Source organism: Esox lucius, chromosome 14 (assembly GCF_011004845.1).
Source record: "Esox lucius isolate fEsoLuc1 chromosome 14, fEsoLuc1.pri, whole genome shotgun sequence".
Classification (NCBI taxonomy): Eukaryota; Metazoa; Chordata; class Actinopteri; order Esociformes; family Esocidae; genus Esox; species Esox lucius.
Window position 1 is genome coordinate 10,407,081 of NC_047582.1, and position 24,380 is coordinate 10,431,460.

A 24,380-nucleotide genomic window follows, 5' to 3' on the forward strand; every position below is an offset into this window, starting at 1 on the left:
TTCATGTTCATAAAAAGTCACAGGCCAAGACTGTAAACAATGGATTCTTAACTGTAAATGTTTTTTTTAAACGACTTACAGTATATTGAGAAACAATGTGCTGTTAACCAAACCAGGAACAAGATCCTTAAGACAAGGAACAAGGGGCAGCTTTTTGGTTAAACCCAAAGTAAACAGAATGTACACTCAAAAAACGAGAACTAAAGCCCTGAACAATATGCAAGTGAGAACCTAACACAATGTAACCACAACTTCAGTCACTAGTGACAGGTATATTCAACAGACCTTGATTTGTTTTGTATTGTGGAGGTAATAAAAACACTTTATGAACTTCAAGTAGAAAGTCAAGTTCATTATGGATTTTATTACCCTCTGTAAGATGACTTGATACAATCGTACAGTGGATGATCACAGGATGTTTTTTTTGTTGAGACATTTCTATTCAAAGCCTGTGAGTTTGGAAAAAACTGTATTGTTTATGTAGTATATATGCCAAGGTGTAAACTGTACATTTATAATTATGCATTTTATTGTAAATAGTGTACAATTGGTATATTGTAACATGTTTGTTCAGTGTTTTGTGTCTGTTATTAGCCCATGCTTAGTGTCACACAATAAAAATCTATTATTTTGAAAACTGAAGTTCACTTGTGCATCACATTACTCAGACAGCAGACTATTATTACCTGGAAGATGTGGCTTTATAGAAGGTCCATCCACAACTGACAATTCACTATAGAAATTTCTACTAAGACATCAATTTGTTTCAGATATTTTTAATCAACACATGTATATACACATATAAAACAGACAGGGGAAGAAACAAACCCGACAACATCAAATATGGACAATGAAAAGTACAGACGCTGCCCCTTCCTGCCATCTCAATAAAGACAAATGTCCCCATTTCCGATCTATACAAGGTATCTAAAGAAACATTACTAAACAAAAGCAAAAACTTCACTTTAAGTCCCTGATTCGCTAAAATGATTTGCAAAGAAAAAGTACTGCGATGGCAGATAGCCTAGTTGTCAAAAGAGCTGCTCCACTGGGCGCGGCCACAAAATAAAATGTTGCCTAGCGGACAAGGCACTTAACCCTATTGGCACCTTTAAGTCGCTTTGATGAGTCCGCTAAGCGCAGAAAAATAATAAAAATGCAACGACTTGTCATTTGAGGCTTTCCCTTACCAGAGATGTTCACAGACCATTCTAAAAACACAGACCGCAGGACTGTCAAGAGGACACGACCTCTGACCGGGGAACTCTGCATGCATTCCTTTAAAAACGGGGCCCGTCGTGAGAAAATCCCAAAAGGTCCTTCGCTGTTGAATTCAAAACGTCATCGCTAGTCTTTTTGGAGAGCGCACTCTGGAGGAATGAGAGACGGACATTTCAGTAAGTAGTTTCTGGTAACAAGTCAGAGTGGGAGGCTTGTTTACAAAGCGGCTCTTACAGTGAAATCCGAGTAGGAGATGTCGACCGGCGGCTTCCTCTCTATGCTGTTGTACTCCTGCATGGGTGTCCTCTGACTGCTGCTCTCCTGGGTCCTGGTTTTCTGTTCGGCCAGTGAGTGGACAAACAAACAGATCCCGCTAATCAGTCAACACACACATGCAACAGCCAGCGTCCTCGGCAGCCTCACATTTCTAGGACTACGTTTCCGCTCGACCAGAATTACAGGCGGTTAACCAGGTAGTATTTAAAAATCAAGTATTTCTGGGGTGAACATCTGTTTGTCTTTCATAACTCTGGCAGACTGAAGTGACAGCATAGCTTACCGAGCAAATAAGCTACATATAACAGTGTCAGCGGATATTCTGACACACGCACAGCTACCCTCATGGGGACCAGAAAATAGAAATTGCATGCTCCCGTGCCCTAATCTTAACCCTAACCTCAATAAAGTAACATTTATGACTATACTTTACCTAGATGTAATGCCTAAACAACAATGCCTGGACCTTAAAGAAACCCCAATTCCAACTTTAAAATAAATTGTAAGTTTGACCCTAAACCGGTCACAGGGACCGGCAAAAGGTCACAATGAGTCAAATCGTTGGACATTTGGTCCCCATGAGTTTAGTAGCACACGCGCGCGCGCAAGTTTTAGAGTGAGGTTTGAGAGTGATTGCTGGGAGTAGAAGTGTCGATACCTGGGCGAGGGGAGGCTTGACACTGGAGACACTGATGAAGGTGCTAGATGAGCTGCTGCTGTACGAGCGCACCATGGCAGGCTGGTTGGGAGTCTGCAGAAACGAAGGCAGGGTGGGTCAAGGTCATGCAGGACTATCGAGACGTCTGCGACGGTCAACCAAGACAAATGGTGCTTTGTGTAAGAGAGTACCATTTTACAGTGACCAGTTGGTTTCAGAGTCATGTGTCCTATTGATTTGTTGTTATTTACTCTGTTGTGTTTGGTCGATCAGCTTTTTCTTTTATTTTTGTAACCATATTTCCAACATTCATACATCTCTGGAAAAAATTAAGAGACCACTGCACCTTTTTTGGAAAGGAAAGAAAAAGGTGCAGTGGTCTCTTAATTTTTTCCAGAGCTTTATGCAAGCATTGTATGGGTTATGGGACACTGGGCATCTGTTCCCTTTACTGCCCTGGGACACTGGACTTTGACCTTAAGAACAGAGAGAAAACTGCCATCTACTGGCCAACCAGGGCTTAGTTTCAGAAGGCCATTGTGGCGTGAACACACCCTCACCCCACAAAGGTATGGCCTTTTAAGACATCCCCCACTTCACCTGCCTCTTTGTTAGCACAACACCCTCCAGGGCCCTGAACACAACCTGTGACTGTTCCCGGTGTCTCTCCTGGAAACACCATGTATACATTAAGAATGAAGCAGATACGTATTGTTGTTTGTGATGATCTCCTTACAACAGCCAATATGCCCCGACTCTGACCTGACAGTCCTGTTCCACAGCTGGGACAGTGTAACCTGGTGTATTTACAGTATAGAGAATAACTTCACCACAATGGGCCGATACCTTAGACTCTGCAAAAATGGTGTCGCGTATTTCAGCCTGAAGTGCTTCGTAACCGTACCTTCTTGATTTTGTTGGGGGTGGGGCCACTAGTCCCTCCATGGGGCCTCTTCGTGGGAGTTTTAAAAGGAGTTGTTGTATCGCCCTTCTTTGTGGTCTGCAACTTCAACAGAGATGAACAGAGCCTCAATAACAACCAGTTCCCTGTAACCGGTGTGGTCCAGTCACCCATGCCAACCACCACACAGAGTACAAGGCTATTTTACTCCGAGTATGTGGACTTGGGCTTTTACACATGGGGGAAAAAAGAGACATTCTGGGCGGGTTTAATCAGGGAGAGAGAGGAAGGACTCACGGCGGCACGTTCACTTTTCTCCTTGCCCCTCTGCTGCTTGTGGTCTTCCCATTGGCTGGAGATGTAGGTCATGACCCTCTGGCCCTGGACCAGGAAGGCAGATCTGTGCTCTGTCTCCCAGGCCTCCACCCCCATCCTCAGCTCCTCCTCCAACTGGTCACATCACATACCAAGGAGAATCAACACCACATTTCATTTGTCCACAGCCTTTATACATCATTGCCATTTTACACAAGGCCAGAATCTAACAGACATCATTATATAAACTACAGGTTTTTTTTTGTGCACGCGCATGTGGCAAGAATGACCTTGAATGAACTGATCATTAGATGCGCCAGTGAGCAGCTGTGAATAGAAGCTTTGCTGATTAAATGCTTAAATGCAAAGTGCCTGAACTCAGCAGGAGTTGTTTGTTTGATTATCATGAACCATGCAAGCCACTTTTCATAAACACGTCATTTGATTTAATATGTAAATTTAATTACTAATTTGACAACAAAAATATTAAAAATAACAAATCAGACTCAAAGAAATCATTCTGTGATTAATAAATAACATTTTCTTTCAGACTGAAGTAAACTGCCATTCACCTTTACAGAGGGACATGTCTGACCATGTTTGTCATGCCTTACCTTTGGGAGCATCTTCTGAACTTTGACCTTCTCTTTGGCTTCTTTAAGAAGGGCTCCTCCTCGGTTCGAGAATCGGTTTGGATCATTGGCCTTTTTCTGCAAGGAGAAATTAGCATTAAATTCAAAATGATAGACGATTTAGAATGACAAAACTCACACACTGAAGATACAGCTGAAACTAGAGCCTCTTGCTGTCATGCATATGCAGCCTATAGATATTCATTAGGGCTTCAGTATGTCAAAAACATGTCAGATCGTCGTGTGGAACAATTTAACAAATTATCACAATGCATTTTCATGCTCAAAAACAGCAGCAGTACCTCAAACTCCTGAAAGAGGGCCCAGTACTTCTCCCATTTCTGCAGCACCTCCAGTAAGGGCTTCACCTGGGCATAGTAATCTTTCACCTTCAATAGCTCAGCATCATGCAACGCCAACAACTCCTCTGTGAAGTTATCTAGGAAAACACAGATTTATTTTAGCCTGCATTTATGGTGTTGTGTCAGCGCGTGGGTAACAGATTTCACAGCGTGGTTCGACTCACCATCACAGAAGTGGGCGCTGAATCGTTCTCTCTGCTCAGGGGCTAGGTTGCACTCATCCCAGACAGCCACCAGCTCCTGTCTGACCTTCTCAATTACATCCTTGAGTTTAGCCTTCTGAAGCTCTGTCAGACGCTCCACCTCGCGCTTCCACTGTATGGGACAAAAGCATCAGGATGAGTAGGAAAAAATACAACAGTACGAAACAGAAATATGTACACTATCTGAAATAATTCAATAAAACCAAAAAATAGCACTAATGAAAACAACTTCTCTGTTCTGTGTCCTTGATAGTGAATTGCGCAAGAACATTGTAATCATGTTGTAAGGTTTACTTTTTGGCACAGTGATGTGTTGTATACCAAGTGGTGGAGGGGAGGAAGGAAATAGGTTCCAACCTGGGTGATTTGATCAGAGAGGGTACCCTGCACGCTCTCCTGAAACGCATCGCGGTTTTGCTCCAGTATGTCCAGACGATTCCACAAACACATGGCTCGTTCTTTCAGCTTCGCTGCAGTGTCCATTAGGGACTCTTTCTTCACCTTCATCTACACAAAAATTATACAGTAACACAATTGGCCCCAGAAGTAATGTTAGATTCAGTGGAAATTTAATTTAAAGAGAATAATTACAAGCACGGCTACATTATTTCCAATACCTGGGAGAGCAGCTGCATGAGGGCCTTAATGTTTTCATGAGTGAGCAGGAATATCTCCTCGTCGTGGCAGACAGACTCTTTCTCGAGGCTAGTCTCTGGTTCATGACCCATCTCATTCATCAGCTTCCTGATGTCCTCACGCAGACCTGAGAACACCATTGCACGACTCTTCTACGGGAGGGGAGGACCATGTTTTAAAAATGCATTAAAATGAACAAAAACGTATACACAGACATGAGTGGATCCTTGCATCAATATGATACATCAGAATCCAGCAGTTACTTGCACCGACTTGCATTATCAACAACAGGTTTTTTTAAAAGACAGTCCCACCACAGCGAGACGTTCCCCAGGCCTGCAGCCGTTACTGTACCTTCTCCTCACTCAGGGTCTGGATGTGCTCTCTGAGCTCCTGCAGCTGTGTGGATGAGGGCATGCTGCCCGTGGGGATGTAATAGGGTGTGACACACAGCTCCACACACAGTTCCTTTTCCTGCTGCTGCAGTCCGTGGAGCTCCTTTAAACGCTCCCCCTTCTCCTTGGTCAGGACCTCCACGCGCAGACGCAGGCTCTTCTCAATTTGGAGGACTGTGAGACCGTCCCCCAACTGACAAGTGGATAAGATAGAGACAGGGGGTCAGTACCAAGAAAGGAGTCAATGAGGGGAAGCAGCCAACAACAACTGCTGTGCTCATTAAGAAGGCCTTGATGTACTACTTTGTATGGATCCAGTGACAGTTCCTGACACAGGGTATCCAGCTGTTTTTCAAAGGTGATTATATTGGTCCTGATGCGCTGCTTCAAGGCTTCCTCCTCTGTGATCATGTCATTTAATAGGCCCTATAGATTAAGAAGAACTGTTATTATTAAATAGTTGATTGATCAACTACATATCCAGCTCCTCTGCATTTCCTGTTTTGTAAAGCCTGACCTCAATGTGTTTTTTAACGGTCTCCATCCGCTCTACTCTCTGTGCCTCCATAATGCCAATGCCGTCCCAGATGTCCACCAGCCGGGCCATGGCATGGTTTACACCTGTCACCAGCGAGGAAGCCAGGGATTCACTGCAGGAATGAATGACAAGACAATCACATCTATTCACCTTAGATGTGTAAGTAGGTAGACATTAAATACATACAGCCGTGGCAGTGTTTCTTGTTTACCGCGAGGATATGGTGCGGTCAATTCATACGCGCTGAATCTGCACTAAAATGTAGTAAATTGTAACTACTAACTGAACTGTACCTTTTCTAAATAACTAGCAACATCTAGGTACATTATTTGGTCGGTGTGTTTATTACGTTGTAGAGATGGCGTTAGAACTATAAATATGTAGCTAGTAGTTTCTGCAGTGTACGAGTTGAATACATGTAACGTTTACATGTGTTACATACATGTTTATTGTTAGTCAAACAACATTGGTAATGTTACAGCTAACCATAGCTGGCTATGTTACTAATCTAATAAATAATCACTTCTGCGATCCAGCTAGTTATCTAGCTAAATCAACTTACCTTTTCCGATTTGACATAGCTTTCTGTTTCGACGTTCGGTGCTTATTGCTTCTGAATAAAACACGTATGGATGACTGGTTTGAATTTGCTATACAATAAAGCAGTGCTTTTTCTAGAGATGTTTAAAAAAGAAAAATCCCTATCTTTTCAAATGTTCGTGCTGAAATAAAATTCGAAAATTGCTCTATCGTTCATGAAGGGCTGTGATTGGCTCATTCATTCCACCAATGACACTCTGCTTCTCTCCCACTTTGGTCAGAGAAGCTCTGGTCTGCCATCAAGTGGACAGTAATCTATATTGCATTTTTTCCATGGGAGTCAAACGACATGTAGCATACAAAATACTCTTATTGATCGAAATTACAACAGTGATACATCTTTTTTGATCAACTGTATTCCCAGTGGGACAGGTCAATAAATGCTCAATAAACATTCAGAAAATCTCAAATGGAAACCATGTTCGTAATATTCTGGAATGTTTCAACCTGAAAAATGAAAAGTCAGCGTATGCCAACGTCCAAAGTAATGATTATATATGTCACAGAGGCAGGGAAGTGTGAAATGTTTTAATATATTGGAGTCTGTAAATGAATAAGCGACAAAGGGTTTTAAATCGTGAATTCTTATATTTTAATAGTTAAACATTGTCCAGAGGTATGTTGTTTACGCCAAACAAAACGTTGTAGTTGCAAAACGTTTAATCAATTGCGAAACGTTTTGGTACTTAGAAAATATACTACAACACTATTCAACAACGAGAGGTAAAATCTGTCTGTCCCGTTTCGTTCGCAAAAAATGTGTAGCTTAGTTAACTTTCAAATAATTTCTTTGCAATCTGAGAAGTAGCTGAGTGAAGTGTGGGTCACTTGGTCGCAAAAAGCGCATCTGTTTGTACATTTATGCTTACTGTTCCATTCTTTTTGTTGCATGTAGAGGGGAAATCAACGGCTTTTAGGTGGCTTTGAAGAGCGTTTGATTTAAAGTTTTTTTTTTTTAGGGGAATGGAAGTGTTACTGGAAAATAGTAATTTAAATTATCAGTTCGGTCTCGATGTCATTAGTCATTCACATTATACCTTGTGTTGTATAATTTTATTATACCATGGATTTCCAAATACCGTATAAATATACAATACTGTTATTTTTATTGAAATGGATTCTGCTGAACTCACATACACGTATAAACATATTCAAATCCCAAGTCTATAGAAAACATTACAACAAACGATGTTAAGAAGTAATAAGAAATATTTATGTAATTGTTTAAATCTTGAAATACAGTAACAGTGTCATATTTTAATAGTTACCAAAAGTAGTGTTTTACAAAATTGATAAACTGAGAGGTTGAATCATACTATGTTATGATAAGTCTGTCCTGGTCAAACACAATATTTAACAAAAACTAGATAATTCCTTGATTAAAATGTGATGATCAATGACAATCCTTCATCACCTTACAATCTTGCCTGTTCTATGTACTCCTTTTTTTCTTCAAAAGTACTATAGTTGTGTCAAATTTAGCTGTAGGTTTTGTATTGTTTTAGCCAAGTAGAATCTCCATTTAAATACTTTAATTTTGGCATTATATCATTTAAAAACACATTGTTTTTTTAATATGAAAAAAATAATATTTTCACATGAAACAGGACCAATTCTGTTTGCTCAGTTTAGCATTCATTATCTGGCATTGAGTTTACTGTCAACTCTTATTTTCCCTTATGTAAAAAACAAACAAAGGGAATACTTTATTTGGATAGTCAATGTCTAGATGCTTTACTGACTATCTAAAGACTATCAATAACATTTAAATCATCTAGTAACACCTAGTAACATTAATCCTAACCTTATACCTCTTCTCTAACCTTAACCCTTTCCCTAACCCTTACCTTTTTCTAAACCTAACCCTAATCTTAACCTTGGCAAGAATTTGCTTTGTTGTTGTTTTTTGCAGTTTGTTAGTAGTATGAATATCTTTAGCGCATCTACAGGTGGTCATTTTGGTAACACTTTTTTGAGAGTCCCCAAGGTGTGTCTGTAGATGCTCTACAGATAAACTACTGACTATCAGTAACATTTTAACTCTCTACTAACCCTAACCCTTACCTATATCCTAACCCTGACCTTTATCCTAACCCTGACCTTAACCCTTACCCTAAACCTCATTCTAAACCTAACCTTAACCTTAGCATTCAGTTGTTTAAAAGATTATATTTGAAAACCTGTTTATAGAATTAATGTCAACTACGATGGAAATTGTTATTCTCAAAATAAAGTGTAACTGTAATTTTTACTATCCAAATAAAGTGTAACCAAAAGAACTACATAAAGTATGTCTCTGGTCTACATCATTGATTCACCAATTGATGTAGATTTTGCCCTGTCATTGGCAAATTGAACGGCGGCATGTACAGTGTAAAAGGACAGGCTTTCCATGTCTTTGTCAGCCTTTCCAAAGAAAGAGCCTTGCCTCAGAGAATCGACGACTGTGGTGTTACAGCTCGCCAACAGCACTTTGACACCTACCTCCTTATAGTCTTTAATGATCCCTTTGAATGTTTGCATCCCTGTTGAATCTATGAAAGGCATGGCTGAGCAGTCTAGAATGATAGTGTGAAAGTCAAGTTCTCTAGACCCTAGTCCTACCTTCACCTCTCCATTAGTCTTGTCACTTCTCCCAGCCTCCTTTGCTGCCAGTTTATTAGCTTTTTTCTCTGCTTTCCTCCTCCTGGTCATCTCTTGGAAGGGTTCCACACCCACAGCTTTGTAAAGCGACTTCAGGAAGAAGTCCTTGTTTGCATAGTACAGCGGGGCCTGGAAGCGAAAGATCTTTACTTTAGGTAGAGACATGAGGTTCTCATACTCCTCCATATCCTCGTAGTGGGCTGTGTCATGGATCTGTCCTAGCAGAGAAACCTTGGGTTTCTGGGTCTGGATGATGACACAGAGCATAGAGAAAACCACCCCAACCACCAGTCCCATTTCCACGCTGATCAGAGCAGAGGCACTCATTGTCACCATCCAGACGATAGCGTCCATCTTACTGACTTGCCACTTACTGGGCACGTCTCTGAATTTGCGGAGAGCTCCCCTCAAGCTGACAATGATGATACAGGCCAGGACGCACTTCTGGAGGGAGTAAAAGTAGGGGGCGAAGAACAGCAAAACTAGGAGAACGACAAAGGCACTCACAATGCTGGAGACCTGGGTCTGGCAGCCGGTGGAGTCTTTCACCATGGTCTTTGCCAGAGCAGCGCTGGTGGTGAAGCAGTGGAAGAAGGAAGGGATAATGTTACAGAAACCAATGGCTATCATCTCCTGGTTGGGCCGGACAGTGTAGCCATTCTTCTTGGCAAACATCTCAGAGAGGGAAACCGTGAAGGCGAAGCTGATCACAGAGAGTGGGATGGCATCGAAGGCCACCCGGGGCATCAGCCCAAAACTGGGCACCTTAGGTGGGATGAAGCCTGTGGGGATAGCACCGGAGACACTGGAGTCATACTGTCCGTGAAAGTCTCCAAAGTGGGATGCCAGTGTAGCAACTGCCACCACTAGCAACTCAGTGGGCAGTGGGATCTTCAAACGATCCTTGTAACGCTCCTGAAACTCCTTCCCCACTACCAGGGTGAAGATGCAGATGGCGCTGGTGATGAGGTCACAATAGTTGGTGTTCTGAATGTTGCTGAAGATACTGATCCAGGTGACCACCACTGTGCCATATCCTTGGTGACGAGGTATTTTGAGGCCCAGGAGGTACTTAGCCTGGACGGTGAGGATCGTGAACGAGGCCCCGGTGGCGAAGCCGTCCAGCATGGGAGCAGAGAGGTAGACAGAGATAAAGCCCAGTCGGAAGACAGCCATTAATACCTGGAAGCAAACAACCATGTTTATCAGATAGGTTATTCAATTGTTTCTGAAGATCAGCACATGCATCTTGGATGTATAATAAGCTGTCTTATGATCTACATGAGTTTTTCAACACATTTTATGACAGTGAAAGTGAGATCCAATACACCTTGAAAACAGTTTTGAGAGTGCTTGAAAATGTACCTGGTAAATCCCAGCCAAAAACGTCAATGCTGCAGCAATACTGATGGCATAACATTCCTTCCCACACTGTATGTCGAAGGCCCCAGTGGTCAGGTTGACTGCCGGGTGTCCTGTCATATTCAAGATTTTTTCTGCAGTAGCTGCTTTGGTGTCGTCCAGATCGAACCCTGCCAAGTACACCTCTCTGTCCACCACCTGGCCCACCATCAGGCTCATTAGACTGAAGATGCCCACAGACACGTGCCTGGAGGTCCCCATGAAGAAGTAGATTATGTTGGCAAAGAAGGAGGTGTAGAGGCCATACAGGGGGTCCACCCCAGCCAACAGGCAGTAGGCAATGGCCTGAGGGACCAAGATGATGCCTATTATGAGGCCCGACATGAGGTCACCCCAGATATACTCATTCAGCTTGTACTTGGGCAGCCAGAGCACTACAGGGAAGAAACCAGTCAAGGTGTTCTTGACCCTGGGAACAGAGCAGGATAGACTACGACTAAACTTGGTCTTCAGAACCGTCATAGTATCTTTCCTCTGCCGGACCCTCCGCTCCAGGTGGGGAACATTTACGACCGTGGCGTCCGCCATAGCCTCCAAAACAGCCAGGCTGCAGGGGTGCTGGTAGAGTGCTCAGCCGTGCTCCTGGAATTAATCAGAAAGAGAACCTATTAGTCAAGATACCCTTTGATCAGGAGATAATGTGTCCTCTTGAAAAAAAAAAACAATGATTAAACACAGCAATGTCCCAGCCAGCATTTAAATCAAGTGGTGTTGCATCATTCACATAGTTTGCTCGTTAAACTTTGATGGGTAATGTAATATACCAATGAACTGTAACAGTATGTTCATTCAAGTAATGATTTAGTGAAAATACATATACGGATTCCAGAAATATATTGAAGAACAATAAACATTTAATGATCTGTGAAAGAGAAATTCTCTACAGAGAATCTATCTGCCTGCATCCTGTTATACATTCAGCACTTTGGCAATGAAAACACGAGTAAGTTATCATAATGCAAACGAAGAGGCATCCCAGCCAACTTGTCTCAAATGACATCTCAATGACAAAAGAAAGACCCTCAATGTATCGACATAAATCTGACGTAAATAAATAAATACAGATTCATGGGACAGTGGAAAATGCACTTCAAAATAAGGGTAGGGACATACTCCTTGAATAACAATCTCATATGTGTTGGTCGGGAGTGTTTTGGAGAAATTCATAACATGCTTTTACACATCTGGTGTTGCATTGTAGTCAGTGGCTGTTGAATGCTTCTGTAAAATGTGACACATTTTCACTGTAACAAAAAAACTAAATACAACAAGTTGTATTGGGGTATCAACTATAAGCACAATTATAAGTGAAAAGTTCAGTCACGTTTAAAACTCTCTGAAGTTTCCCTTCAAAAGGGACCAAACAGTGGATATCAAAGCGCAAAAAATGCCTCCAATGATATCAGTTCAACCAAATTCTGGACTGTGGACTGTGAACATCTCTTGATTGAGATGAATGAGTTCTCCAGACATTCAGAGTCATCCTGTCTTTAGAAGCCTTGAACTAGGCACTAGATTTAACCATGATAAACTCTCACAGGAACACAAGTGTTATTGTGGTGTCTCATCATAACAATGTTACATCTGTCTGATAGGCTTTGATTCTTGCTATTGCTTCCTGTGCCAAAGTCAACACTCACTCCTCATGTGTTTACTCAAATATCTCAGGATTGCAATTTTAGGTCAAAACCATAAGACACAGACACACCAGTTTTTAGAACCATTCCAGACCTTGGTTTTACACTCTCCTACGTTTACCTGCATTAAAACACCCAATTATATGAATTGACAAACAGGGTACAGACGTGGGCTACTTGTCATTCAAGCAACGTTCAGGCTGAGGTAAAACAATTACTCACCAACGCTTAGTTCAGCCAACCCAAAGAGGAATGCTAATTTACTGTCAAAGTTTTGCAGTCAGGTACATGAAAACCTCAGGCGCACCGGAAAGTAGCAAATGCTCTCTGTGCTCTCCCTCACACTCGCAGTTAACATGTGAGCGGCAATCGCTTTCTCTTAATAATGTCTTCTTCTGTCCCCCCCGCTGTGTGGCAGTACACACACTTCACTTGCTGCAGCTGAGCTGACAGACAAGGGTTTTCTGGACAGTTTAAATATAAGGGCAGCCCTTGGGCTGAAGCTGATCATTACCATAGGATAGCCAGACTCTGGGTGGGTGGGGCCACTGTCTTCTTGTCCATGAACTGTAAGCGTGTTAGTCAAACACGGCCAGAACAGGGCAATAGGGTAACAAAAGTCAATCTTTTACTGGCTGATGTGGCTTATCGTTCAAGGCGAGTGTTAATATTCAGACCAATCCTGGGATCTTCTGTTCAAATTAAGTGAAGATGAATCATCACCAGTTGATCACATTGTTCCTTCCTAATGACACAATAGGTTGGTCTGGCGATTGGCTTATAAGAGATCAATACGATAGTCGGACAATTGCATTGGATATTTCTGATGCCTTTCATATGTATGTATGTCTGTATATGTCAACATACAGTATCTGTGGTTACGTGTGAAGTATGGAAATCAAAAGCTTTTTTTATGAATGAAGAAATAATGTTCTATTTCCAGAGGCCTAGGGTTTTTACTTCTGAATAACATATTAGTCATCATTGATTTACTAACAGATTATGTTGTTCTGGCTATTATTCACCAAGGTTTAGCAAATGAAGCAATAGAGCACATCATGCTAACTTTGCTATATGAAGTCCAAGCGTTCTCAATGAAACCAATCTGTTAATGCAATTATTAGTTCCTGTCTGGTGACCTGGACCCATGTCATATGTGTGGACCCAATTCCCAAGTGAAATCCTATTATAATATGGTGTGACTCAAGTGTGCAATCACAGGATGTACCGCCTGGTTTATGTGCTGCAGAGAAAAGTTGTAAAATGTGAGATTAGATCTAGCCAAATCTATCACATGTTGACTAGTGTGTCTATCTGTGATGTGTGTGAATTGATTGGTAACTGTTCTTGGACTAGACCAGAATGATTCACTATGTTACCAGTTTGTTTGAAACTGCAGTCCCCATGAAGCCATAACTGAAGATGTGGATCATTAATATCAAATGAGACATTGTGTAAACATGACCCTAACCATAAACTACATGCAGTGTTAGGGAGTCGTGATCTAGACACGGTTCAGTCAAACTACATTTCCAGTTGCTTGTTGGCAGTTGAACAAAGTTGAAATCTAGCTAGCTTTAGTGTAGTTTCACCTCTTCCAGTATAATGTAATTGGTAGCTTGGTAAACTATTTTAGATTAGCTTCACAGGCACTGACTAGATGAATAGAATAATGTCCTAAGTTTTGCAGCTTTTTTAATTACTGCATATATTCAAAGTAAAGACATCTATTCCATTATTCATTTAATTTATATTGTTGCTTTGCATGGCTGTTTTCCAGACTGAATGGCACCTTTGTTTGTGGGCTGCAGACATGGCATTCAACAGACCGTTCTCCAATAGAGCTACAGTTGAGAGTTGAGGATTTAGTAATTTCACTGGCCGGAATTTAATGTCAATGTATTATCTACCAAGGGCTATATTTTGTATTTTAAATAACATTTTCCAACATTCCTGATCAAAATGTGGGACTGTTTAGGTGTGGAGAACAATGATACCCAGAATGCCTGACATTTGCTTATTTTTACATTGACATTATAGTTATTGTCTTTTAGTGTGTAGAGCAATCAATAAAAGTACATAAGAAACAGATCATAGCACAAACAAGTAAATAGATGTATTTTAAAACATGTACCAGTATTAAATATTGTTTGAGGTTAAGAAGGGAACTGTTATTTGTAATTTGTTTAAGGAAGTATTTTACAGTGGAAATTAGCAGTTGAAAGGGTTTTCCCTGCACTTCTTTTTGGCTGTTGGGTGTTTGTGTACATTTCATTTGTTTATAATAATTGGAAATGGTTGATGTTTTGGACTCTGCTTGGGTTCATCCGATAATCTAAGCACATAAGGCATTCATAAGTGCTATTCTTCAAGAATCAATGGGTACATACATTATTATGCCACAGACTTATTAATACTACTCTTCCAGTTTAAAGTAATGGCTTAATACAATGCCATTGATTCCATTACAGCCATTATTGTGAGCTATCCTCCTTTTATCAGCCTCCTGTGATATCCAGATTAGCCATTTGGTCTTTAGGGAACTTTGCTATTAAATTTAGCAATGTTTGTCTATTTCTAAATAGTTAAATGTGTAGAGGGAGAGGTTTTGCAATTTGATCTCATCATCCATTTGGCATTTACAAAATACCTCTTATATCACCGACGTAAGTTAAAAACATGCAGAGCAAAATACAACAGGCTGATGATATATACATATATATATTGAATATTGAAATTAGGCAAATATTATCAATACATTCAGTAATATCGTGCTTCATATGTGTCTATACAGGTTAGATCTGACGGTAGCTGTCTCTTTAAATACACCAGAGCAAGGGGTGTTGTCTGATGGACTATTCATTCTCAGGCCAGACATTTATCGTTTTTTAGGTACTTAAGCTGCCGGGGGTCCATCGCTGGCAGAAACAGAGACAATATTGTGTTGAAGCAGAATGGACTCACCCTGGTAAAAGGAGCATGGAGGTTTGTGAGAGAACAGAGCAGCCATGCCTCTTCTGAGGATTTCACAATTCACACACCGGCCTGATTCTGTTCAGCCGGCAGAGCAAAGGATGATGGGAACCACAGCCTCATTCTCATCCAGGCAACGCTCACTTAATCCTCCAATCAGAGACAGAGAGGAGGGGGCAGGGAATGGGGCTATGGGTGGGTCTAAGTGATGTCTGTTTGAGGAGACTGGGTGAATGAATGGTGTTTTAGCAAGGCAAACAACTCTCATGAACGATGATGGATTTGTTAGGTTTTTAAAGATACATTGATTTGTGTGTTATTGCTCTATCACTGTCTCATCGAGAATGACAGATATTAATACCTAATTGTTCTGTGGCATCCTAATATATTCTACTGGTAGATTCTGCTTATTACTGGACAAAGAGGATTTATTTTATTGTTGCCTGTTTGATGCCAGTTTTCTCATGTCAGATTTGAAATATTGTTCCTGAAGAATGATATGGACACGTTTTATACAGCAAATAGTTACCCACTTTTTTGATGGCAGGCACATTTTATATAGACATCGTTGCAGTATTACAGAATAAGGAAGGGCTGTAAGCCATTTAAGGCCAATAAATCCCTGCTGACATGCCTTTCAAATACATCAGATATAAATGACAGAAAATAACTGCAAAATGATCAAATGGGAGGGGTTTCAGTATAAAAGGGTTTACATTACTGTACATATAGTACCCATCAAAAGTTTGAATGGTAAGTGTGTCCAAACTTTTGACTGGTACAGTACACACATAAAGTTTGGATACAGCTCCCAATGAAAGTGCACACACCTGATAGTTTTAAAATAAAATCTTAGAAAGGATTACGAAACCTACATTTACATTTGAAATTTCTCCAGAGTGACGTCCAGTTAATTTATTAATCTTAACATAGCTCCCTGGGACTACCACACCAACCAGGTGTAATTAGTACTTTTACTGAATGAAACAGAAGGAAGATTTTCCAAATGAATAAAAATACCTTAAACATGCACTCACCTAAAGGATTATTAGGAACACCTGTTCAATTTCTCATTAATTAATTAATTAATTAATTAATTATCTAATCAACCAATTCCATGGCAGTTGCTTCAATGCATTTAGGGGTGTGGTCCTGGTCAAGACAATCTCCTGAACTCCAAACTGAATGTTAGAATGGGAAAGAAAGGTGATTTAAGCAATTTTGAGCGTGGCATGGTTGTTGGTGCCAGATCTGAGCCGGTCTGAGTATTTCACAATCTGCTCAGTTACTGGGATTTTCACGCACAACCATTTCTAGGGTTTACAAAGAATCGTGTGAAAAGGGAATAAAACATCCAGTATGCGGCAGTCCTGTGGGCGAAAATGCCTTGTTGATGCTAGAGGTCAGAGGAGAATGGGCCGACTGATTCAAGCTGATAGAAGAGCAACTTTGACTGAAATAACCACTCGTTACAACCGAGGTATGCAGCAAAGCATTTGTGAAGCCACAACACGCACAACCTTGAGGTGGATGGGCTACAACAGCAGAAGACCCCACCGGGTACCACTCATCTCCACTACAAATAAGAAAAAGAGGCTACAATTTTCACAAGCTCACCAAAATTGGACAGTTGAAGACTGGAAGAATGTTGCCTGGTCTGATGAGTCTCGATTTCTGTTGAGACATTCAGATGGTAGAGTCAGAATTTGGCGTAAACAGAATGAGAACATGGATCCATCATGCCTTGTTACCACTGTGCAGGCTGGTGGTGGTGGTGTAATGGTGTGGGAGATGTTTTCTTGGCACACTTTAGGCCCCTTAGTGCCAATTGGGCATTGTTTAAATGCCACGGCCTACCTGAGCATTGTTTCTGACCATGTCCATCCCTTTATGACCACCATGTACCCATCCTCTGATGGCTACTTCCAGCAGGATAATGCACCATGTCACAAAGCTCGAATCATTTCAAATTGGTTTCTTGAACATGACAATGGGTTTACTGTACTGAAATGGCCCCCACAGTCACCAGATCTCAACCCAATAGAGCATCTTTGGGATGTGGTGGAACGGGAGCTTCGTGCCCTGGATGTGCATCCGACAAATGTCCATCAACTGCAAGATGCTATCCTATCAATATGGGCCACATTTCTAAAGAATGCTTTCAGCACCTTGTTGAATCAATGCCACGTAGAATTAAGGCAGTTCTGAAGGCAAAAGGGGGTCAAACACAGTATTAGTATGGTGTTCCTAATAATCCTGTAGGTGAGTGTAGATGCCTAGTGTTAACAGTTGGTAGAAGTAATTTTTTTTCTGGCAACTTAACGCAACACTTTGCCAAACCTACAGTATTTCCCTGGTTTTAGAATGGATCCAGCTCATAACATGTTCCTGAGAATTATTGTCAGTCAGCAAAATTCAAACAGTGTCTTTGATTTTCAAACTGCTTTACGTCAAGCCTCAGGAATGAAACTGATATTAATATGTGGGGGGATGGCATCCTGCAGACTTGAGGACCCAGTGGGAACCCGGCCTGAGGGTTGAGTAGGGCAAAGATCATTTATGCTGTTGTCAATAACAACTGTCTCTTCTTAGTAAGGAACCTCAGACCAGGAACTCATTGTCTTTGAAGAAGCCATGGGGGGAGAACAAACGACACACAGCCTGGATGCTTACGCAATTAACTCTTAAGTCTTTTAAGTATTGCATAGTCCTTGCTGTACTGAAAGTTTGTGTACTTCTCTCCCAAAGTCTTGTAGGCAGTGTATTATAGTGAAGTGCCATCTGTCATTTGATACTAGTGCTTTTTTTGTATATTCTGACCAGAATCTACTGGTTTTGTTTCAAACCACATTGTATTGCTGATTGTTTTGTGTTGGGATTTTATTCCTTGTTAAAAGAAAGAAGAAAAACAAAACCCTCCTCTACAATACACATTACACATTAACATTTATTTATGCTTCTGGTCATATATGTTCAACCTTATGTTTGATGATTTTTGGAGAAGTTAAAGCCAACTTGTTTCAAACAACACTTTTGATTTATAAAGGCCAACATCTCCAAATATAATCTAAATATGAATTAGTTAATATTCCAAAACCTAAATGTAAGTTTCAAGATGTTTACTAAATTATGTGTGAAAGCTAAAAGAAAACATTACTTTGGTATATATAACATTTACATCCCATTTCTACTCATGGCTCACATACAAACATTCTCCATCGCAGTAAAACATGAAAGTTGAATGAAGTAACCTCTCACAGGGGCAGCTCATGGAATCTATGGGTAAATTAGCTTATGGAAGAACCAATGGATGTATAAGTGATTAACACCAACCAATTTGTGCCAGAGTGCTCAACTAACGTTCAGCTATGAGGTGGAGAGGAGTGATATAGTCATGCGAGAGTTCATTTGGGTCGCCCTGACAGGAGTAGAGTTCATTCTTAATAAAGTTAATTGGTCTGCCGTGTTGCCTTGCAGTCTTACCTAGAAGCCTTGATTTGTAGTGTGTTTTGGACCATTGTGTGTATTCCTCTCACTTTATCATAAAGGCCTTTATTGTTTAGTGAATTCCACGTTGTTAAATCTGTTTACCCTGGGGTAGAGTTGTATTTATCAATGGGACACTAACAAACTGTAATGCCAAAGACACCAGAATGTATTTCCAATAAGTTAGCAGTGATAGTCACACTGTGCAGTTTGCAAATTATTCATTTTGTAACACAACTTTTCAGTGAATTAAGTGTACTGTATCACTCTCAAATAATTTCTCAAGTCAATCATTATTGCTACACAAACACCACAAAAAAACTAGGCAAGCGTATTTCAGCTGTTAGAGGTGACCGTGGTGACCCAGGGAGAGGGCTTGATGAGCAATTATTTATGGTCTTCTTTGTTATGAGAAGAATTGAAGATGTGATGTTTGTATGTGATATAAGCACGTGTGGATGGCCTGCACCTTATCCTACAACACGTTGATAATCCAGGAACCTATGCAAGGGTTCTATTTGTGGATTTTAGCTCTGCTGGGTGTTATAAAGGCAAGAAGTTAATTACATAACACCAGCAAGCCAGGGGTTCTAACTTAAAAAGTAGCACACAGGAGTCCACGCAAAGTACCAAACCAGAAAAGGAACGATCAAGCTTAGTTCAGCCGGCCCGTGATTAAAAATGATGTTTATTGCCCTCACTGGACTAGAACATGGGTCTCCTTTACACAAGGCTATGTCTTTTCTGAATACATTTCAGGCTATTCCATAATACATGTGGTAAATATATGTCAAAATGTTTGAAATTGAATTATTGAATATATTTATACAAAATGTATTTAATGCATTTTTAAATGCATCATTTCAAAACCTGCAATCTCACAGTCAGGAGCACTGACTACTACTCCAAACAGGATTATATCACTGGAAGAAGCAAGTAGTTTGCCTTAGTATGTTAGACTATATTTGTGATTATAAGATTAAATGTATTTTGGTAATGTATATCTATAAAATGTGTTTCACCTAAATGTGATATAATCAATACGTCGGTAATTACATTTCATCTTTTTACTTTCACAGGATCTGAAAAATGCATTTTAATATGGGCTTCAAAATAAATGTTGTAATGTATTTTCTGAGAGCATTGATGACGGTAAAATACATTTGGACAAAACTGAAATGTATTTATACATTTTCAAATAAATTTAGGAAACAAAAGCTGAAATATATTTTGATAGCTGAAATGTATTTTGAATTAAGTTAAACCTATTTATACATTTTTAAATACATTTCAGAGTAAAAGGTGAAGTACATTTTGATACCTGAAATGTATTTTGAATAAATATAAATGTATGTTTACATTTTTAACTACATATCAGAATAAAAGGTGACATTTTGATACCTGAAATGTATTTTGAATTAAGTTAAATGTATTCGACATATATTCATCATATATTCTACATACATTTTGCAAAATATATTTATTTTCCATGTGTAGTCCGGGAAGACTGGAATGTTCATAATTGTCAATGAGCGGATTTCTACTTGGGCAGATATTTTGGCAGTGCCCATGAACCCTACTGGTCAAGTGGGAAAATCTTCTGGAGGAGAAAAATGGTGGAGAAGCTATACCTGGTTGCTAGCTTTTGTCAATGGGGGACAACATGGGCTATGTAGTCAACATGGGCATGCACTTCATCCTACATATTTTAGTTTAACAGAACAGTATGGTATATAAAACAGATCACCGAAATAACAGTTTTATTACGCTGGCCTGCTAACCCTCTTTCCCAAAAATAACAAGCTAACATCGATAGCAGCTATAGCCTGGGCGTTAGTTAAATGGACCGGGTTCAAATAGGACCAACAACAAAAACAGTGTTAGCCTATATATTGTAAGCATTGAAATGATGACACCTAGCTAATTATAAAAAATACTGAAGTACTGTAGGCTGCCTTTACTACAATGACAGGTGTGCTACAAAACCAGGGTTGCCATATCCGCTAATTGCGTTAGCATATTTAACATGTACATTTTTAGACGCAAAGACCCGTACTAGTGGATTTTAGTTCAGCGATGCAAAAGCCTGTAAACATGACCACATTTGTGGTGAATTTCTTGCTTCCAGCAACAGTTCAGTCAATGCTGATGTATTTTCCTATTGGCTTGGTTTGATGTATCTGCTGAGGCTGGTATAAGTTTCTTGTCACGGGCTAGATTCGTGACCCGGTCTACTGGGGGGCAGTCTGCCTCTCTAACCTCTACATTGATTAATAATGGGTAGTCACTCAGTTACTCAGACATTTGCTCTTTTTGACCGGCTGCGCTCACGCGGTCAGGCAAAAGTAAACGATCAAATCTTCTGCGAGACGCAGAATATACTGAGCGTAAATGGGAGGACAACAACCATTTTTCATTTTTTTATTTTGGAAATCTTATAAATGGCTCCTTTAAGTATCTTACTTTGATAGTTCGCTTTTTGTTAAAATTATAAAATAATAATGTGCTTATTAGTTAGAGCTCCACAAATGACAACCATCACATAATCGTTTGTAATATCCCAAACATGTGAGTGAGAAATTAATAAGTTACATTATCTGAAAGAAAGGAGTCTAGATATATTACTATCACTATCACAATTTGTGAAATCAGAGATCATCTATTGACATCTGTGTTTCCTAACTAACTACCTCAGTTTCTTGTCAACATAAGGTGCTGAAACTTTTTGCTGTTGTGAACCCAAGCTTCTGTGTAGCCATTTGAAATCTTGTGGCATTTCAATGACAAAAGGTTCAGGTGTGCAATAACTAATTAAAACACAAAATATGTTTTTCTTTTACAACTCAGGTATAGGAAAGAGGCTTCAACATCTTGCTTAATTACATGTAGGCCTATATTAAGCGCAATGTGTATTTCTATAATACAATGTATATTTCTATGTCATTTTATTATCATTGTTGTGTTTACTGATGGGGTCCTAAAACTTAAATCAAATTGCTAGTTAATCGATCATATGATAATTGTAAAAACAATTCCATACATCAGCTTAACACAAATTGCAAATGGAAGGAAAATACATTTCAGGGTTAACCCAGTATATCTCTGGATCATATGTAGTATTTTCTACAAAATATTGTTGTATCCTGTGGAATACTATAGTAAATATAGTAAAATATGTTATAAATTATCCATATAAATCTACTATAGTGATATTAGTTACAGTATTTACATAGGAAATACCGCCCCTGTATTCAAATTGTGACACCAATAAGTGACAAGTAAAGACCTATAGAAGTATAGTAAGAAGTATCACCGACCATATATTATGTTTTTATTTTTAAGACAGCATTTTTAGGCAACTTTTACCAAACAATTTAATCAAATAAATTATTATTCATGATAAAAATAATAATAAATAATTTGCACACAGAAACACAATTTCCAGTTGAAATGCACAAATGTGAAAACTAATTGGAACACAAATTACTCTGTGGGAAAAAGAACACACTGTTCTGTGTCTTGAGAACACTGCTGTGAAAATTGGCAACTTCGTTCCAAGAAATGCCTGTCTTCAATTTCTGAGGAAAAGCCAGACTGAGACCAAGACTACCAAGGAACACTCAGCTGTTCTCTGAAAGCTAGCAATATCTTTCGTATAATGATTTTCCAGTTGTTGTTGTAATGTCCCTTGGTCTGGGTCATATTTTAACCATATAATATTATGTTGCTATGTCCAGATAATACCCTCTGTCTAGATGCAATGTTGAGTCACACTTGGTCTTAGTCAAGCAACAATTTCTTTGTGGTTATGGAGTTATGTTGTTATGGTTTGGGTGACCAGTTGTTTGGATTAAGATAATGCACACCATACAGTTTGGAGGAAGATTTTGCACCATTGCACATCATTCATTGTTCTCTGTGGGTCTGCTGTCACCGTTGGTTGGACAGATAAAAAACTCAATTTGCCACTAGAGGGAGATGTCTGCTATCTTGAGAGGTCTCTAGCATAATCACTGCAACAACTGTTCAGCAGTTTGAAAGCTGATGGCAGTGGAAACTATATATATTAGTGAATTCAACAGTTGTTAGTAAATTGTGCTATATCTGTTTCTTAAGATATAACTTATATAATTTGAGATGAGGACACAACATATTTTATACTGTGTAATTGTTACACAGTTAGCCCCCATTTTACAGCAGTATAGAAAAGGTGTCTCCTATTTTGAAGCAAATTGTATCAGGACCGAAACTAGAACACTCTGGAAAATTCAACACCTCTGGTGTCATCCTGGTGCCATTTGCTTTAGAAATTGCTAAAACCATACATACCTACACAAACTCTTGGTTCTGCCACCCCATTGCACCTCAATGGGAAGGCAGCTCCCACTCAGTCCAGTAAAAGCTCCTCTCTGTCCAGGCACTCTAATGGTGGAACCTGTTTCTCTTTGAAGGTATGACAGCAGTCCTTGTCCCTTTTCAGAAACCCTACCTATTTAAAGAGTATTTCAAATAAATACTGAAGAATGGTTTGAATATTGCTGTCCATCAAAGAATCTCAACCAAACTGAGGTTTAGTAATTTGGTCAAAAACAATGGCTATATATTAGCCTAAGGGTTGGGCAATGTTGGTAGAATCTTACTCAACAATATTCAGAGCTGTAATCGCTGCCAAAGCTGCTTCCACCAACATTTTGTTGTCTTTAAAGATATAGTGTCGGAGATCATTACTCATTGTTATACACTTATACATTTGAAAGGTTTTTTCTCATTTACATTTCACTTGGAGTACTTTCTAAAATGAAGAGTTATCCAAATTATTTTAAGGCAGAACAGTTTTAACTTTTGAAAAGGGGTTAGCAGACTTTTACTTTCCATCTAGCCTACCAGAAGATGATTATGTCTATTAACAGCACTGCTATATTTGTCCATGCTTAAATTTTGAATACCCACTTAGTTATATATGCTCTCTTGTTTTATTGGTTCTCAAAAGCCCGTCCTTGGTCAATCACAATTTTAGGCTAGATATTCTGCTATGTTTCATCAGGTTTATTGATTGATACAACACACAGTATACTACACTACTGTAAAACAATCAGAGATATGGCATACAGTATGTGTTTGTATCCCCAACTACACCACTGGGCCTTTATTACAGTATTTACAAATTCACTGATATTTTAACTGGATTCAATTAATAAATGTTGTGGTATTTCTACCCCATCCCCAAAAAAGAAAATACATTTTATAGTAGCATAAAGGTATGTATATTCTAGGTAAACATTAGTTATGACCTTCAAATTAAAGTAACATATTTCTTATGTTAGAAAAATGTATTCTAAATATAAACTCATGTTGGATGGACAGGCAAATTAAATATTAGCTATAAGGAAAACTAATTATTCTAAGCAGAGCATACCCAGAGCTTTCGCTGAAAAGTACCTGAGCAAAATTGGAGGAGGGGAGAAGGCAGCACCTTTTTCAT

At 39.5% G+C, this 24,380-nt stretch overlaps 2 protein-coding genes across 4 annotated transcripts; both read right to left on the reverse strand.

Annotated features, from left to right (window-relative positions):
• Positions 1-765: 765 nt before the first annotated feature.
• zgc:86764 (uncharacterized protein LOC797431 homolog) lies at positions 766-6,953 on the reverse strand. 2 transcript variants are annotated; one of them, XM_010877289.4, is made up of 14 exons: positions 6,700-6,953; positions 6,117-6,249; positions 5,903-6,025; positions 5,559-5,792; positions 5,186-5,356; positions 4,926-5,075; positions 4,530-4,680; positions 4,306-4,442; positions 3,986-4,081; positions 3,354-3,506; positions 3,060-3,155; positions 2,156-2,248; positions 1,456-1,557; positions 766-1,370 (listed from the first exon to the last, which is right to left on the reverse strand). In XM_010877289.4, exons 1-14 carry the CDS (start codon positions 6,714-6,716, stop codon positions 1,281-1,283), a joined length of 1,746 nt encoding a protein of 581 aa, XP_010875591.2. In that variant the 5' UTR covers positions 6,717-6,953; the 3' UTR covers positions 766-1,280. The 2 variants fall into 2 exon arrangements, with proteins under 2 accessions (XP_010875591.2, XP_010875590.2); XM_010877288.4 differs by having other exon boundaries at positions 768-1,370; positions 3,060-3,161; positions 6,700-6,947.
• Positions 6,954-8,326: 1,373 nt separating this feature from the next.
• On the reverse strand, positions 8,327-23,327 carry slc26a1 (solute carrier family 26 member 1). Of its 2 annotated transcripts, none has more exons than XM_010877287.5 (3): positions 23,228-23,327; positions 10,746-11,384; positions 8,327-10,562 (listed from the first exon to the last, which is right to left on the reverse strand). In XM_010877287.5, the coding sequence occupies exons 2-3, from the start codon at positions 11,328-11,330 to the stop codon at positions 9,039-9,041; spliced, it is 2,109 nt and encodes a 702-aa protein (XP_010875589.2). In that variant the 5' UTR covers positions 11,331-11,384; positions 23,228-23,327; the 3' UTR covers positions 8,327-9,038. The 2 variants fall into 2 exon arrangements, with proteins under 2 accessions (XP_010875589.2, XP_010875588.2); XM_010877286.4 differs by lacking the exon at positions 23,228-23,327 and adding an exon at positions 12,662-12,893.
• Between the last annotated feature and the right edge of the window lie 1,053 nt (positions 23,328-24,380).